At 34.0% G+C, this 13274-nt stretch overlaps 2 protein-coding genes across 3 annotated transcripts; both read left to right on the forward strand.

Annotated features, from left to right (window-relative positions):
* Window positions 1-752: 752 nt before the first annotated feature.
* On the forward strand, window positions 753-9142 carry LOC123207811. Its single transcript, XM_044625291.1, has 7 exons — window positions 753-761; window positions 1540-4791; window positions 4991-5443; window positions 5586-6281; window positions 6547-6903; window positions 7000-7374; window positions 8912-9142. Exons 1-7 carry the CDS (start codon window positions 753-755, stop codon window positions 8939-8941), a joined length of 5172 nt encoding a protein of 1723 aa, XP_044481226.1. The 3' UTR covers window positions 8942-9142.
* Window positions 8930-12606, forward strand: LOC123207808 (ankyrin repeat-containing protein At5g02620-like). 2 transcript variants are annotated; one of them, XM_044625286.1, is made up of 6 exons: window positions 8930-9045; window positions 9185-9238; window positions 10880-10969; window positions 11086-11162; window positions 11999-12071; window positions 12156-12606. In XM_044625286.1, coding segments are annotated over exons 1-6 (513 nt in total). In that variant the 5' UTR covers window positions 8930-9044; the 3' UTR covers window positions 12374-12606. The 2 variants fall into 2 exon arrangements, with proteins under 2 accessions (XP_044481221.1, XP_044481223.1); XM_044625288.1 differs by lacking the exon at window positions 10880-10969.
* Window positions 12607-13274: the final 668 nt, after the last annotated feature.

Genomic DNA, 13274 nt, shown 5'->3' on the forward strand with positions numbered 1-13274 from the left:
CATGTGCTTGCAATAATAAATACGTTCCCACTGCTTTTCTTGACTTAATCTGGTGGAAAGCCACCTGGCTTTATAACATTCCCATCTTTATTAAAAAATTCAATTTTATAGACCAAATTATTATCTCTATTAATTAATTAAATATGATCGGCATTTTTCGCATATAGTCTCAACTTTAGATCCCGTTTGAGATGGTCCTGAATATTTTAGTTCACATACTATAATTAATCTTGGAACATTGTATAATTGAAGAGACGGGTCAACATATTTAATCCAAGTCTTTCTTCTTACAATTTTTTATATTTTCCAGGAATATTTAATATTTCCAGGAAGTTGTTGGCTTGGTGACTTTTTGATCTTGGAGCCCTCATTTTCTTTTCTGTATCTTTAATCATAGACAAGAAGATGGGCATTTCCACTTTCATTATTAAATTACGGCATATATATATTTTTTTAACAGAAACCTACTCGATTTGATCAGATAGTAAGGTCGCGAGTATAATAATTGGACCTATTATATCAGGTATAATTCAGTGTTTCACAGCTAATACAATTCAAATTCAGGTCTGCAGCTCTACCACTTCTACTAATTTTAGGGTCAATTGTTGCATTTAGTAAGAGGATTACTGAAATATATTTAGGAGCCAAAGGACTTTTTACCATCCAAGTTTTAATGAAATAACAAATATATAATTGTAACAGATAAAAAATTTATATATTTGTCATAAAGGAATTACGCTCCATTGAGGATAATGGGTGTCGTACAAATTTGGAAGATGCTCATTGTCTAACAAAGTTCGAGCCTCCAACCATCGACAATCACTGGTGGGCGGAGATGTGAAGAATTTGGGGGGAGGAGGGGAAGTCATTTTTTCAAAATTAAAAATTGAAGGTAAAATATTATTTTTTAAAACTTGGGAAAAAAATAAAATAAAATTTTATATTTTGTAACATTATTGTTAAATAATAGTTTTTCTCTTATATTTAACAGTAATTTTAACGAATGTTTAAAAATATATAAGTGTTTAGGTTTTTTATTTATTACGAATATATTTTTATAATTGAGGTAAAACTTAGTGGGAAATGACTCTTTTTGGCCTATGTTTAGCTAATAACATTGTTAAAAAAAAAAAGTTTTGCATTGTCTGTGCTGATATATTTACTGAATAATACTGAACAAAAAAGATTTTGCAGTGCTTGTGTTTTCCTGCACCTGATTCTTTGGTTCATGTTTTAAAACAGACTTTATATTACAAATTCATAAAAATTACCCCCAAACTCAAAGACAGTCAATTGCCCTTCATATCTGAAGGGTCTATGAATTAGCCAATTTCCAGGAAGTTGCCCTCAATTATTTTCTTCTAAGCTGGATGTAAGACTTTCTGATTGTGGGGACATCATCTTCTTTACTATATCTTTAATTATCTGCTACCTCCAAAAATAAATAAATAAATTTTCTGAAATGGGTTTTCGTTTTCATTCTGAAATATCTATTTTACCCTCTGCTTCTCCATTATCTGTGTGTCCACATCCAAATAGTTTTTATCATTTCACCATAACAGTCTAGTTTTATTATTTTTGTGGTTGAAAGTGCTGGAAACGCATTCTGCTACCCCTCTCCTATCCCGCACTGATTGGATCAGGAATCAGTCTAGTTATTTGCACAACTACAACACCAAGTTTGAGAATCTCAAGGCACAATTTGAGAAACTTACCCTTGTCAGACAGCGTGTGCTGCATAATATTGAGGTTGCTAGAAGAAATGGAGAAGAGATTGATGAGGACTTTCAAGAGTGGATGATTAATGTCGACAAGCTCATCGAAAACGCAGTTAAGATTTTTTTAGACGAACGGAAAGGAAAGAAGAGATGTTTCGGGGGGTTATGTCCTAATTTGGGAACCCGCCATCAGCTTAGCAAGAAAGCAGCTAACGAAGTTAAGTCTATGGTTTTACTATTGTCTCAAGGAGAAAAATTCCATGAAATCTCCTCCCGTACCATTCCAGAGGACATTTCCAGCTTGGTTACTTCAAGCCAAAATCCCTTTATTTCTTTGCGGAACTACAACAGATACTATGAGAAACTTGTTACTGAAGTTGAGAAGCTGATGGATGACAGGGAGCGTGTGCAGCGTTTGATAGAGGTTTCTAGAAGAAACGGAGAATCGATTTATGAAGATGTTTCGAAGTGGATGATGAGTGTTGGAGAGCTTGTTGATGATACAAGAAGGACTTTTGAAGCCTTTAAGCAGAAAGAAAATGGCCGATGTTCCATCGGGTTGTATCCTGGTCTGAAAGCCCGTTACAATCTCGGCAACAAAGCAGTGAGGCAACTGAGGGCTGTTGCTGAACTCCGGGGAGAAGTGTTCGATAGAGTTTCTTACACTATCATTCCACCCAACGTATGGCATACTTCTACCAAAGTTTACGAGAATTTTGGATCAAGAATGTCCACTTTGCAGGGTCTGTACAACACATTAAAGGATCCTAATATCAACATAGTTGGGGTGCATGGAATGGGTGGCATTGGCAAGACTGTGTTAGTGAAGCAATTAGCAGCTCGAGCCGAGAGAGATAAGCTCTTTGATGTTGTGATTTTTGCAGAGGTAACTTCAAGACCAAACATAAAAAAGATTCAAGGAGACATTGCAGATCATCTGGGTCTGATGTTCCGTGTGGAGGGTGAAGGGGAAAGAGCACTCAGGCTAATTGATCGATTGATGCTAGAGAAGACCGTTCTTGTAATATTAGATGATATCTGGACAAGTTTTAATTTGAGGAGAGTTGGAGTTCCTGTGGGAGACGATCATGAGATGTGTAAACTACTGCTAACATCAAGAGATGGTGATGTATTAAGCCAAATAGGTTCTCAGCGGAATTTTTTTGTTGATGTTTTAGATGAAGAAGAAAATTTTGATCTCTTTGAGAAAATAGCAGGTGATTCTGCTGAAAACCTGGAGTTGCAGCCCTTAGCATTTAACATAGCCAAGGCATCTGGAGGCTTGCCTCTTGCCGTTTCTTCAATTGCAACTGCATTGAGACGCAAGGACATAGCTACATGGCGCAATACATTGCGAAGTTTGGGACAGCCATTATTGAATAACTTCAGTGGGATACTTGCGGAAGTTTACTCAAGTATAGAGTTGAGTTATAATCTTTTGAAAGGTGAGGAACTCAAGTCAACTTTTTTGCTTTGTAGTCTGATGAAGTATTCTGGTGATATTTCCATCATGGGATTGTTAAAATATGGAATGGGTTTGGGTTTATTTAAAGAAATTTCTAGTGTGGAAGAAGCACGAAATAGAGTATATACATTGATTCACGAACTCAAATGCTGTTGTTTGCTACTCGATGGTCATTCCAATGAATGGTTTTCTATTCATGATATTGTTCTTCTTGTTGCCATAACAATTGCATCTAGAGATCAACATGCATTTACACTGAGAAATGGGGCTATAGATTGGCTAGATAAGGGTGCACTTAGAAAATGCCAGGCAATCTTCATATTGGACAGTAATATTACAGAGCTTCCTGAAGGTTTGGAATGTCCACAACTCAGTTTTTTCTATCTTCTTGCTCAAAATTCAATTATGAAAATTCCAGACAGTTTTTTCAGTGGAATGACACAACTCACTGTTCTAAACTTGACTAAAATGCACTTATCACCATTACCTTTCTCACTTTGTATCTTAGTAAACCTTCGGACATTGTGTTTGGATCAGTGCATACTGGGAAATATAGCTGGTGTTGGAGACTTGAAGAACCTAGAAATCCTCAGCTTATCACATTCTGATATTAAGTTTTTGCCTAAAGATATAGGTCAGTTGACTCAGTTGAGGATGTTAGATATGAGTGGTTGTTCCAAACTAGAAGTTATTTCACCAAATGTTATATCAAGTTTATCTCGCTTAGAAGAATTGTATATGAGTAATAGCTTTCTTCGATGGGAAGTTGAAGGGCTCAGTATGGAAGGAAGAAATGCTAGCGTTAATGAGTTGAAGCATTTGGCTGAATTGACATCTTTAGAAATATGTGTTAAAGATGCCAATATTCTACCAAGAGATCTTGTTTCTAAGTTGAGAAGATACAGGATATTCATAGGTGATGTGTGGGACTGGTTCAGTGAGTATGGAACTTTAAGAACATTGAAACTCAAGGCCAATACCAGCATTTTTCCGAAGCGTGGGATTACCAGGCAATTGAATGGAATTGAAGAACTATACTTGGATGAATTGTTGGGTGTCGACAACGTTCTTTATCAATTAGATGGTGAGGGTTTTTCACAATTGAAGCATCTCCATATTCAGAATAATTCCTCCTTGCAATGTATTGTTGACCCAACGGATCGTGAACCTGGTCATGCTTTTCCCAAATTGGAGTCAATGTTTCTTCACAATTTGGTGAACTTGGAGATGATGTTTAAAGGTCGATTCACTAAAGAGTCGTTTTGCAATTTAAAAATCATAAAGGTGGAAAAGTGTGATAAGTTAAAAAATGTCTTTTCATTTTCTATTGCTAGAGGGCTTCCACAACTTCAAACACTTAATTTCAATGGGTGCAATAATATGGAATATATATTTTTTCCTGAAACAGTTGCAGATTTTTATGTTGCTAACAGTGAAGAAAACATCGAAATCAATGAAGTGGTGAATAAGATTGAATTTGGTCAGATATGCTCCTTGACTTTGAAATCACTTCCAAAACTCAGAGGCTCTTGCTTTAAAGTGACATCGAGCTATGAAGACGTTTTGGAGGATTTGGTTGAATCAAACAAGCCACTTTTCAGTGAAACGGTAAGTTAATCTGAAGCTTTTTTCCTTTTTTCATTTTTATTCAATTTTTTTTACTCCATTTATTAACAAATATAGGAAATATAAATTGCTTAGGGAAAAACAACAGAAATGTAAGCTTTAGGCATGCCACATGTTCATGATAAAAAAATTTTACTTTTTAGATTTATACGTAATTACTGAAACAAACAACTTTCTGCAGGTTTCGTTTCCCATTTTGCAGGTACTGGAACTGGCTGAAATTAATATTCAGAAGATTTGGCACAATCAACTTCCATCAAACTCTTCTTCCATTCAAAATTTAACACATTTAATCTTGCGAGGGTGTGGTAAATTAAACTATATTTTTTCATCTTCTATATTACAAAGCTTTGTGAAACTCCAACACCTAGAAATATGCCATTGTGAAATTCTGGAAGAGGTAATCTTCGTGGAAGAGTTCTGTGAAGAAGTAAGGAAGGGAATAATCTTCCCTTGTTTAGAGCGCCTGGTGATAAAAGATCTTGAAAAACTAACAAGATTTTGCTCAGAAATTTTCATTGAATTTCCATCCTTGAAACACTTGGAGATAGAGCAATGCCCCCAGTTCAAGTCATTCATCTTGACGAACATAAACACAGACTCACAGGAAATTCAACCTTTCTTCAATGAAAAGGTACTAGATATTAAATTGTCCTCAACTTGTCATTGTATTGGTCTTTTGATCTGCTAGATATTAATTCATCTGCATGGAATTTTTTTCAATTACTTGTGTAGATATTAAATAATTTACTTTCTCTTCGGTGCAAATCCTACAGGTTGCATTACCTAGCTTAGAAGAAATGATAATTTCTGGCATGGATAACTTGAAGGTGATATGGAGCTACCAACTCCTTAGGCATTCTTTTCAAAGGCTAAAACTAATCGAAATCAAGAACTGTGATAAGCTATTGTCTATTTTTCCTTCAGATATGTTTGAATGGTTCCGGTTGTTAGAAACACTAACTGTTACTGCTTGTGGTTCATTAGTAGATATCTTTGATCTCCCGAGGTTAAATTTTCAAGCTCAGTTAAAAGAATTGTATATCCATGATCTACCAAAAGTGAGACATATATGGAAAACGGAGTCGCAAGTAAAGCATTCATTTCCAAAGCTCCACTTGGTGAAAATTATTGGATGTCAGGATCTAGAAAATCTTTTCCCAGCCCCCATTGCCAGGAGCCTTTTTGAACTTGAAGAGCTTGAGTTGGTTAATTGTGGAGTGAAGGAGATTGTTTCAAAAGAGGAAAGCGAAGAATCAACTATTAGGTTTGTCTTTCCACGGACAACATTTCTCAAATTCTCAATGCTGCCACAACTTAGATGTTTCTATCCTGGAACACACACTTCAGAATGGATGGCATTAAAAAAGTTAGAAGTGTGTGATTGTGAAAATGTGGAAATATTCACTTCAAAATTTCTCAGCAACCAACTCGATGTACCAGCAAAACAACCCCTCTTCTTGGTTGAAAAGGTAATAGCGCCTTTACTATTTGTCCTTTAAATCAGTAAATTGATATAAGATGGGAACCTCTATCTCTGTCAAAAGAATGATTTTCTTTTAATTGCCAGATTAAGTGATCTAAAATACTATATCAACTTCAATCAGTCGGTATGTTTCACATTTTTTTTTTTTTAAGGCTTTTTAAAAGATGAGTTGATTGCTGCAGCTTGAAATCATGTTAATAGTTGGGGTTGACAGGATTAACTTCAACTTCCTCTTGTTTATCTGTTACTAGGTCTTCCCAAATTTGGAGGAACTGAAACTTGGTGGAAAAGTCATTGCAATGGTATGGCAAGGGGCATTTCCAGAACACCTGTTTCGCAGAGTTGAAATTCTTCTCGTTGTTAGAGATGAATCAGATGTTTTTCCATTTCATGCCTTTCAAAGATTTCACAATTTGGAAAAGCTCATCCTAAGTCATGGTTCATACAAAGAGATATTCTCACATGAGGAGGTAGACGAACAAGATGGACATGCCAGTATATTGACACAGATTAAAGAAATAAAGTTGTTTGAACTTTCTATTCTAAAGTACATGTGGAAACAAGAGTCAAAACTTAGCACATTACTTCAGAATCTTGTCTTTCTTGAGGTATGGTGGTGCCATAATTTGAATTATTTAGTGCCATCCTCGACATGTTTCCACAATCTAACAGTTTTGGAAATATGGTTTTGCAAAAAATTGAAGAACTTAGTAGCACTTTCAACAGCCAAAACCCTGGTGCAACTCAAAGAAATGAAGATTTGTGGATGTGAAATGATGGTAGAAGTAGTAGCAGATGAGGGATATGCAATAGAAGAAGTTGAGATTAACTTTTGCAAATTGAAGAGCTTAACACTTTCTGGTTTAGAAAGTCTTGGAAGCTTCTGTTCCAGGAATTATACTTTCATATTCCCATTATTAGAAGAAGTATTCATAATAGAATGTTCCAATATGACTTTTTTCTCGAAGGGAGTTTTGAGCGCACCAAATCTACAAGCAGTACAACAGAGTTGGGCAACAGATCTATGGTGTTGGGACGGTGATCTTAATACGACCATACGACAGTTGCATAAGAAAACGGTTCGTGTTGATTTCCTGAGCTAACTGACTTTTTTTCATTTGTTTTTGAACTTTAGAGCAACTTTGACAATATCTAGTCTATTTTTCGATCTGCTATTCCTGGTTTCACCTTGAATTGCTATGGTTACAGAATGTCAAAACTTGTAAAGATTAGGTTCATCTTACATGTAGTTTGCAAAGCATTATGATTCATGTTTCTTTTGAAATTAAAGGGTTGAAATTCCTTGACAAATAATTTTTCTGGACATACTATAATTCATCCTTACCTAAGAGATTGTTCAATATTCATAGTCGATGTCTTACTTTATACAATTGTTAATATTTTCTGGGACGTTGTTGGCCTGGTGCTATATTTTTGCTGGATGACAAGGCTTTGGACTGAATACAAATGAATTGGGATAAAACTATCAATTCTTATATAGTTTAAGAAATGGAGTAATAATATTATTTTTTGGATAAATAAATGGTTCAAATGTAAAATCCTTTACCGCTAGTATAGAAGAGCCATGTTAAAAGACTTGACTGCATGTAAATATTTTACTGAAAGGTTTTGCTTAGTGCTCAAAGACTTCTATCATTTTTACCTGGAGGAATTTTGAAGAAATTAATGCACAGAGCAAGCAGTTGATTGGTTGACCCTTGGATGTGTCTGCAATATAAATGATGCAGGCGATATTTTATATATGCAAAATGACCCTCTTTAACCCATCTGGCTTCCTGGATGAGTATTAGTGTTATCATATCTTTTGTTGTTATACTTATTTGAGGATGAGTAATACTATATGCGTTAATAATAAACATAAACATGGATACAAGTACTATCGTATCATTATGTGATTGGGTGTTACTTAATCTCTAATTTAAAATCATTCAATCACATAATTATATATCAGTATTTGTGTCTGTATAAATATTATTGTTAATGCAGGGTTTTTTTTTTTTTTAAGAAAATTGTGGTCATCCAATTCTTTCTCAAGCTAAGCTGGATTTGTTTATCTTAGATCGTACAAAGGTGATCTAATGTCTAGAGAGGTGTTGAATGGAGTTTCCAACGTTACCTCTCTGATGTTTAAGCCAAAGTAGGAGTGTTAAGACTTAGAAATAAGTCTTGAATCAAAATATATGTATGGTTGTTGTGTAAAGTATCAAACATAGTAGTGTTTGTCTGTATTTTTATAATTATATATAACTGTGAATTCAGTTTTAATGAATAGTTAGTATATATTATACTCAGATTATGCTAAAAGATTATTCATCACATAGATTACCGATATGAAATGTAAGGATGTGTAAAGTTCGGTTGAAACCATACAAAAAATATAGTTTGGTTTGATTTACAAAATAGTTCAGTTTGGATTGGAAAAATTGCAAAAACATTTTACAGTTTGGTTTGCAATTTTGATGTGCATTCAATCTGGACTAAACCGTAAATATTTTTTAAATTGTTTTAATCAAAATGAGGTCACTGAGCATCCTTTAATTGACAATGTAGATGGATTTTCTGTATTGATTTTGACTCTTTGATCCCTAATCTCGGCTCTTATACTCTCAGACTCTGACTCTCTGAAACTTCTGCTATCTTTCCATTTGATGCTGAGATCTATCAATGACAACGACGAGTGCTCTGATTGCATCAAAAATGACATCGAGGCTGACTTCAATCCTGTCAAAGTATCCTGTTTTTCAATTTGTTGTTTTACAATTAGTTTTGTAGCAACTACAAATGTTTAGGGATTTTATGCCTTTAATCTTCAATCTTCAGTTAATTTAACGTTGTAATCTGCTGATGATGATGCTGACTGCATCAAAGTGCTAACGTCGAGACTGCTTTTTCCCATAAGAAAGTTATTGGTGAAGGGGACAGGTAAGCTTAATCAGGATTGTAGTTGAATTTTCTTCTAATTTATTTGCTACAAGGGTTGTTCATATGAATTTATTATCAGGTTAATATTTCCTTAGTTGTTCACATATAGAAAAATATATAGTATACTGTTCCATTTGTAGCTTTCTCTCAGTTGTATACTGCTTCTTGAAATTAAGTTCTGACACATTCTGCAAGCTTTCTCCAACTTTTATCAGAATTCTTAGCAATATCATTTAGCATTTTTAGAAAATTACTCTGGAAAATTTAAAGTGAAGCCACCTAAAATGTTTCTGCAAGCTTCCTGTCCTTGAAATAATGCAATTCTTAGATTCATTGAGATTTAGTTTTTCAATGTTTTCCCACATGTCACATCTTTATTTTTGAATGCGCTCTGTAAATTTGGTTATGTGCTCTTCCTTTTGATAGATGCATAATATAGTTGTGTGGATACACATTGAACTTTATGACCTATGCCACTTCCTTTTTTTGATTACCACCCTTCTAAGATGAGAGTTGAGAGACATATTCCTCGCATAGTTTGATTCTGGAACCACCCAACTTGTGACTATTTTATACTTATTAAATTCTGGAACAAAATGCCTCTGCTTTAAGACAAAAATACAAATACTAAAATTGACTAACTCTATTATTTCTCATTCTCACGACTCTGCTTGTTTGATTATGTCGTCTCTCTTGCTCACAGTTAGGGTTTCACCATCGCTCTTTCTTCACCTCATAGCCACAATCTTGGTCAGTTCACACACCTCCCTCTTGTTTGACTGGATTGGTTATTATTTGTTTTTATTTAGTATTTATTAATTCAATAAATTGAGACTTAAAGCTTATGGTTTTGAAGTTAATGTTAGTGAAGTAATTTGTTATTGTGCTTTGAATATTTTTATCAAATGTTGTTCTTGGTTCATTGAAGCTCATTTCATTTGTGTTATATCGTTTATGTGAATGTGATGAATTGGGTTACTTTATTTTATTTTGTGGTTTTTGTTTGATTATCTTATAAGGAAAATAACTAAAAGGTTTGTTTTTCATGTGACTTTAGTTGGTGGTGCAGGGAATTTTTTTATATGTTGTCTTATAAGTAAGAAATGTGAGGTTCATTTTAGTTTTCTTGGTGAAGTTCTTGTTCCTGAATTTTTTTTTCTCTTCTATTTTGCTGCTGTGTTCTTTATATTGTTTACCTTGCTATCTTGTTCTCCTGTTCTCATGTTATTGAAAAAAATAAATTTATGATCCCAGGCAATTTACAATCTTTTTTTCTTGCTCTTGGCGACTTTTATCCTCTGTCTCTTAATGGTTTTTTCTCTGTCACTCATCCCTGTCTCTTCTCTCTATGGAATTGTTGGGAAGAAATTGTTCAGTTGCTTGGAACCTATGTTGGATGAAATGCCTGCTTGAAAATGCAAGGACAATATACTTATATTAGAATAAGATTTGGTTGTGGATGATGACACATGATGCACAAAGTCAAAATGTCTTCTTTATATCAAAAGCCTATCTACTGTCAAGATGTGCTGCACCAAGCTATGCATTGATTGATTTTTATTAACTATATATTTTTTCCTTTCCATGCACTAGAGTAAAGAGCTTTGATTATGTATACTAAATAACTCATCTCCTGAAAAGGGATTCTGTACAGTCTTAAATTTCAATCTGAGTGGAACTGTAGTGATTCATTGTTGTATTGCCTGAGAGTTGCAAATAACGTACCTTCAGGTATATCTGTCATGATTTAATTGCTTGATGATTTCTTACAACTTAAATTACAGGCATTATAATGTTTTATACTTTATAATAGGTCTTCTATTTTTGTGTTTCATCTATTTATGCAGCCAAGGATGCATCAGACAGAGCATTGGTCCAACACAAGGGATGCTTTAAAGTTGCTTCGGTAGATCTGAGTCCTAAGGTATATTTGCACTAGCCGGCTATAATCTAACTTTGACACCACGTTCCCTTTAGTTAAGATTCAAATGATCCATCAGTGTCGTTCTGCTTCCTGAAGATACTCAAGGTCTTAACATGTACCAAATTAATTATACCATAAGTTATGCTTGTTATTTTGTAGCTATTAAAATGATGAGGGTGTGTAGGTTGTCTATTCAGCCGCTTCCATTGGTTCTTAGCGTCAACTTTTTATTCTACTGAAGTTGAATCTCTTAGGAACCTACATTATGGTAAAAGAATAATAAAAAAAAGGTTTAAAAAAGGAAGCTATCAATGCTTAATTTTACTGTATTATCTATCACAATGGAATGCAGTCCATGGAAATGAGAACTGATGACATACCATTTCGTAGAGTTTTTTGTTCCGTATCATTTCATTTGGCTTGATAAAATTATCCTATTTGTTAGATGCATCTGTCTTACCTGTCTTAGAGATTATTTATTTTTTCCTCTACTTTGATTTGCTGCACACTTTCTTTTTTTTCTGGGTGCACGTGATATATGAATGAGTTTGTATTTATTGATTATTGTGACTGACTTAAGAAATAACCTGCATTGAAGTTAGCAATTTATCTTTAGGCAATGGCTTTATAACCATTGCCATTATTTTCTATCACTCAGGGACCTATATACAGCTTCTTTGAACCAGTTAGTGGAGGTTCAATGATTCCAACAACTCCAAATTTCAAGTTATGAATAATAACATTGTTGGAATGAATAAAAGATTTTTATAAAAAACTGCTCTTTATGTGTCTGCAGATTATGGTTCACGAGTTGATCAAGTATTATGATCTTGCAGATGCTGAAAGCAGAGCAAGAGCCTAGAAATGGATTTGATGCATTTCACTTTGTTAACAAACAAGGGGATTTGGGTATTTTTTTTAAATAAAAGGTTTTTTTTGGTCATTGCAGTATTGGAAGTTCCTGAATTGGCCATGACTTTTTGTTGGATTCAGGAAGTGGCCTTGCAACAATAGCTACAAGTAATGGGAAGACAGCCCTGCAATCAGCGGCGAGGAATGGACATTTGGAGGTTTTCAGGTCACTTTTAGTGGCAGATCCTGGGATTGCTACACAGACTGATAAAACGGGACAAGCCACACTTTCCATGGCTGTCAAAGAGCAGCATATTGAGATCATGGACAGGGCTGGATTCAAGCCAAGTCTAGCCTGAAGATGGGCTAACTTGGCTTGAGTTCGGCCCAAATCTTATATAACTAGTTTGAACTCATTTGAAATGACAAGAGATGTTGTCAAAAATCGTCAGCAAAATAAATAGTCATTGCTGAAATGAACAGTTTCATCAAAGGGGATTCAGATCAAGTGTAAGTCAGTCCATCGAAATGAAACTCTAATTTAAATTTGGTTTAAATCAGATTAAATAATAATTCTAGTCAAACTTGCTCAGTTCAAGTCCACTCTAATGGTGGAGGAGTTAATTAAGTGAGAGCCATCATTTGTTAACATGGTTGATGCTAAAGGCAATTCACCATTGCATATAGAAACCCCTAGTGGTGGGGTTAATTTGTTTGGCTTCCCCGTGCATCTTTCTATAGATATTTTTTGCCATCCTTGAATGAATTGTATGGAAACAGAAATCCAGGGAATTTTCTTCTAAGACTTAAGATCACGGAATTTTGAAATGATTGGGATGTTTGTTTAGCATAGCAAAGATAAAAGAAAATTTTTGTAGGCTTCTATTGCCTAGGATGATTGTAGAAATAAAGATTACATTTTATAGGAGCAAAACTAGTAAAATTGTAATTACGTTTTAGTTTGGTTTGATTTAAAATAACAAAATGGTTTTATATAGATTGATTTAATTTAAAAAATAAAACGGTTTTGTTTGGTTTGAATTATTGTCAAAACATGAGAAGATAATGGAAAGGTCAATTAATGGTGAAAATCACTTTCAGTCATTAGAGAAAGAAGCAAAAATTTTAAAGGAAAAAATAAATTTTTTAAAACTTAATTTTTATAAAAAAATATTTATTTTTCAAATTAAAAAAAAATATTATAAATTTTTAAGATTTAATAATAAAATAATAATTTTACTCTATATAGTTAATTGTATA

This window comes from Mangifera indica, unplaced genomic scaffold (assembly GCF_011075055.1).
Source record: "Mangifera indica cultivar Alphonso unplaced genomic scaffold, CATAS_Mindica_2.1 Un_0106, whole genome shotgun sequence".
In the NCBI taxonomy this organism is placed as follows: Eukaryota; Viridiplantae; Streptophyta; class Magnoliopsida; order Sapindales; family Anacardiaceae; genus Mangifera; species Mangifera indica.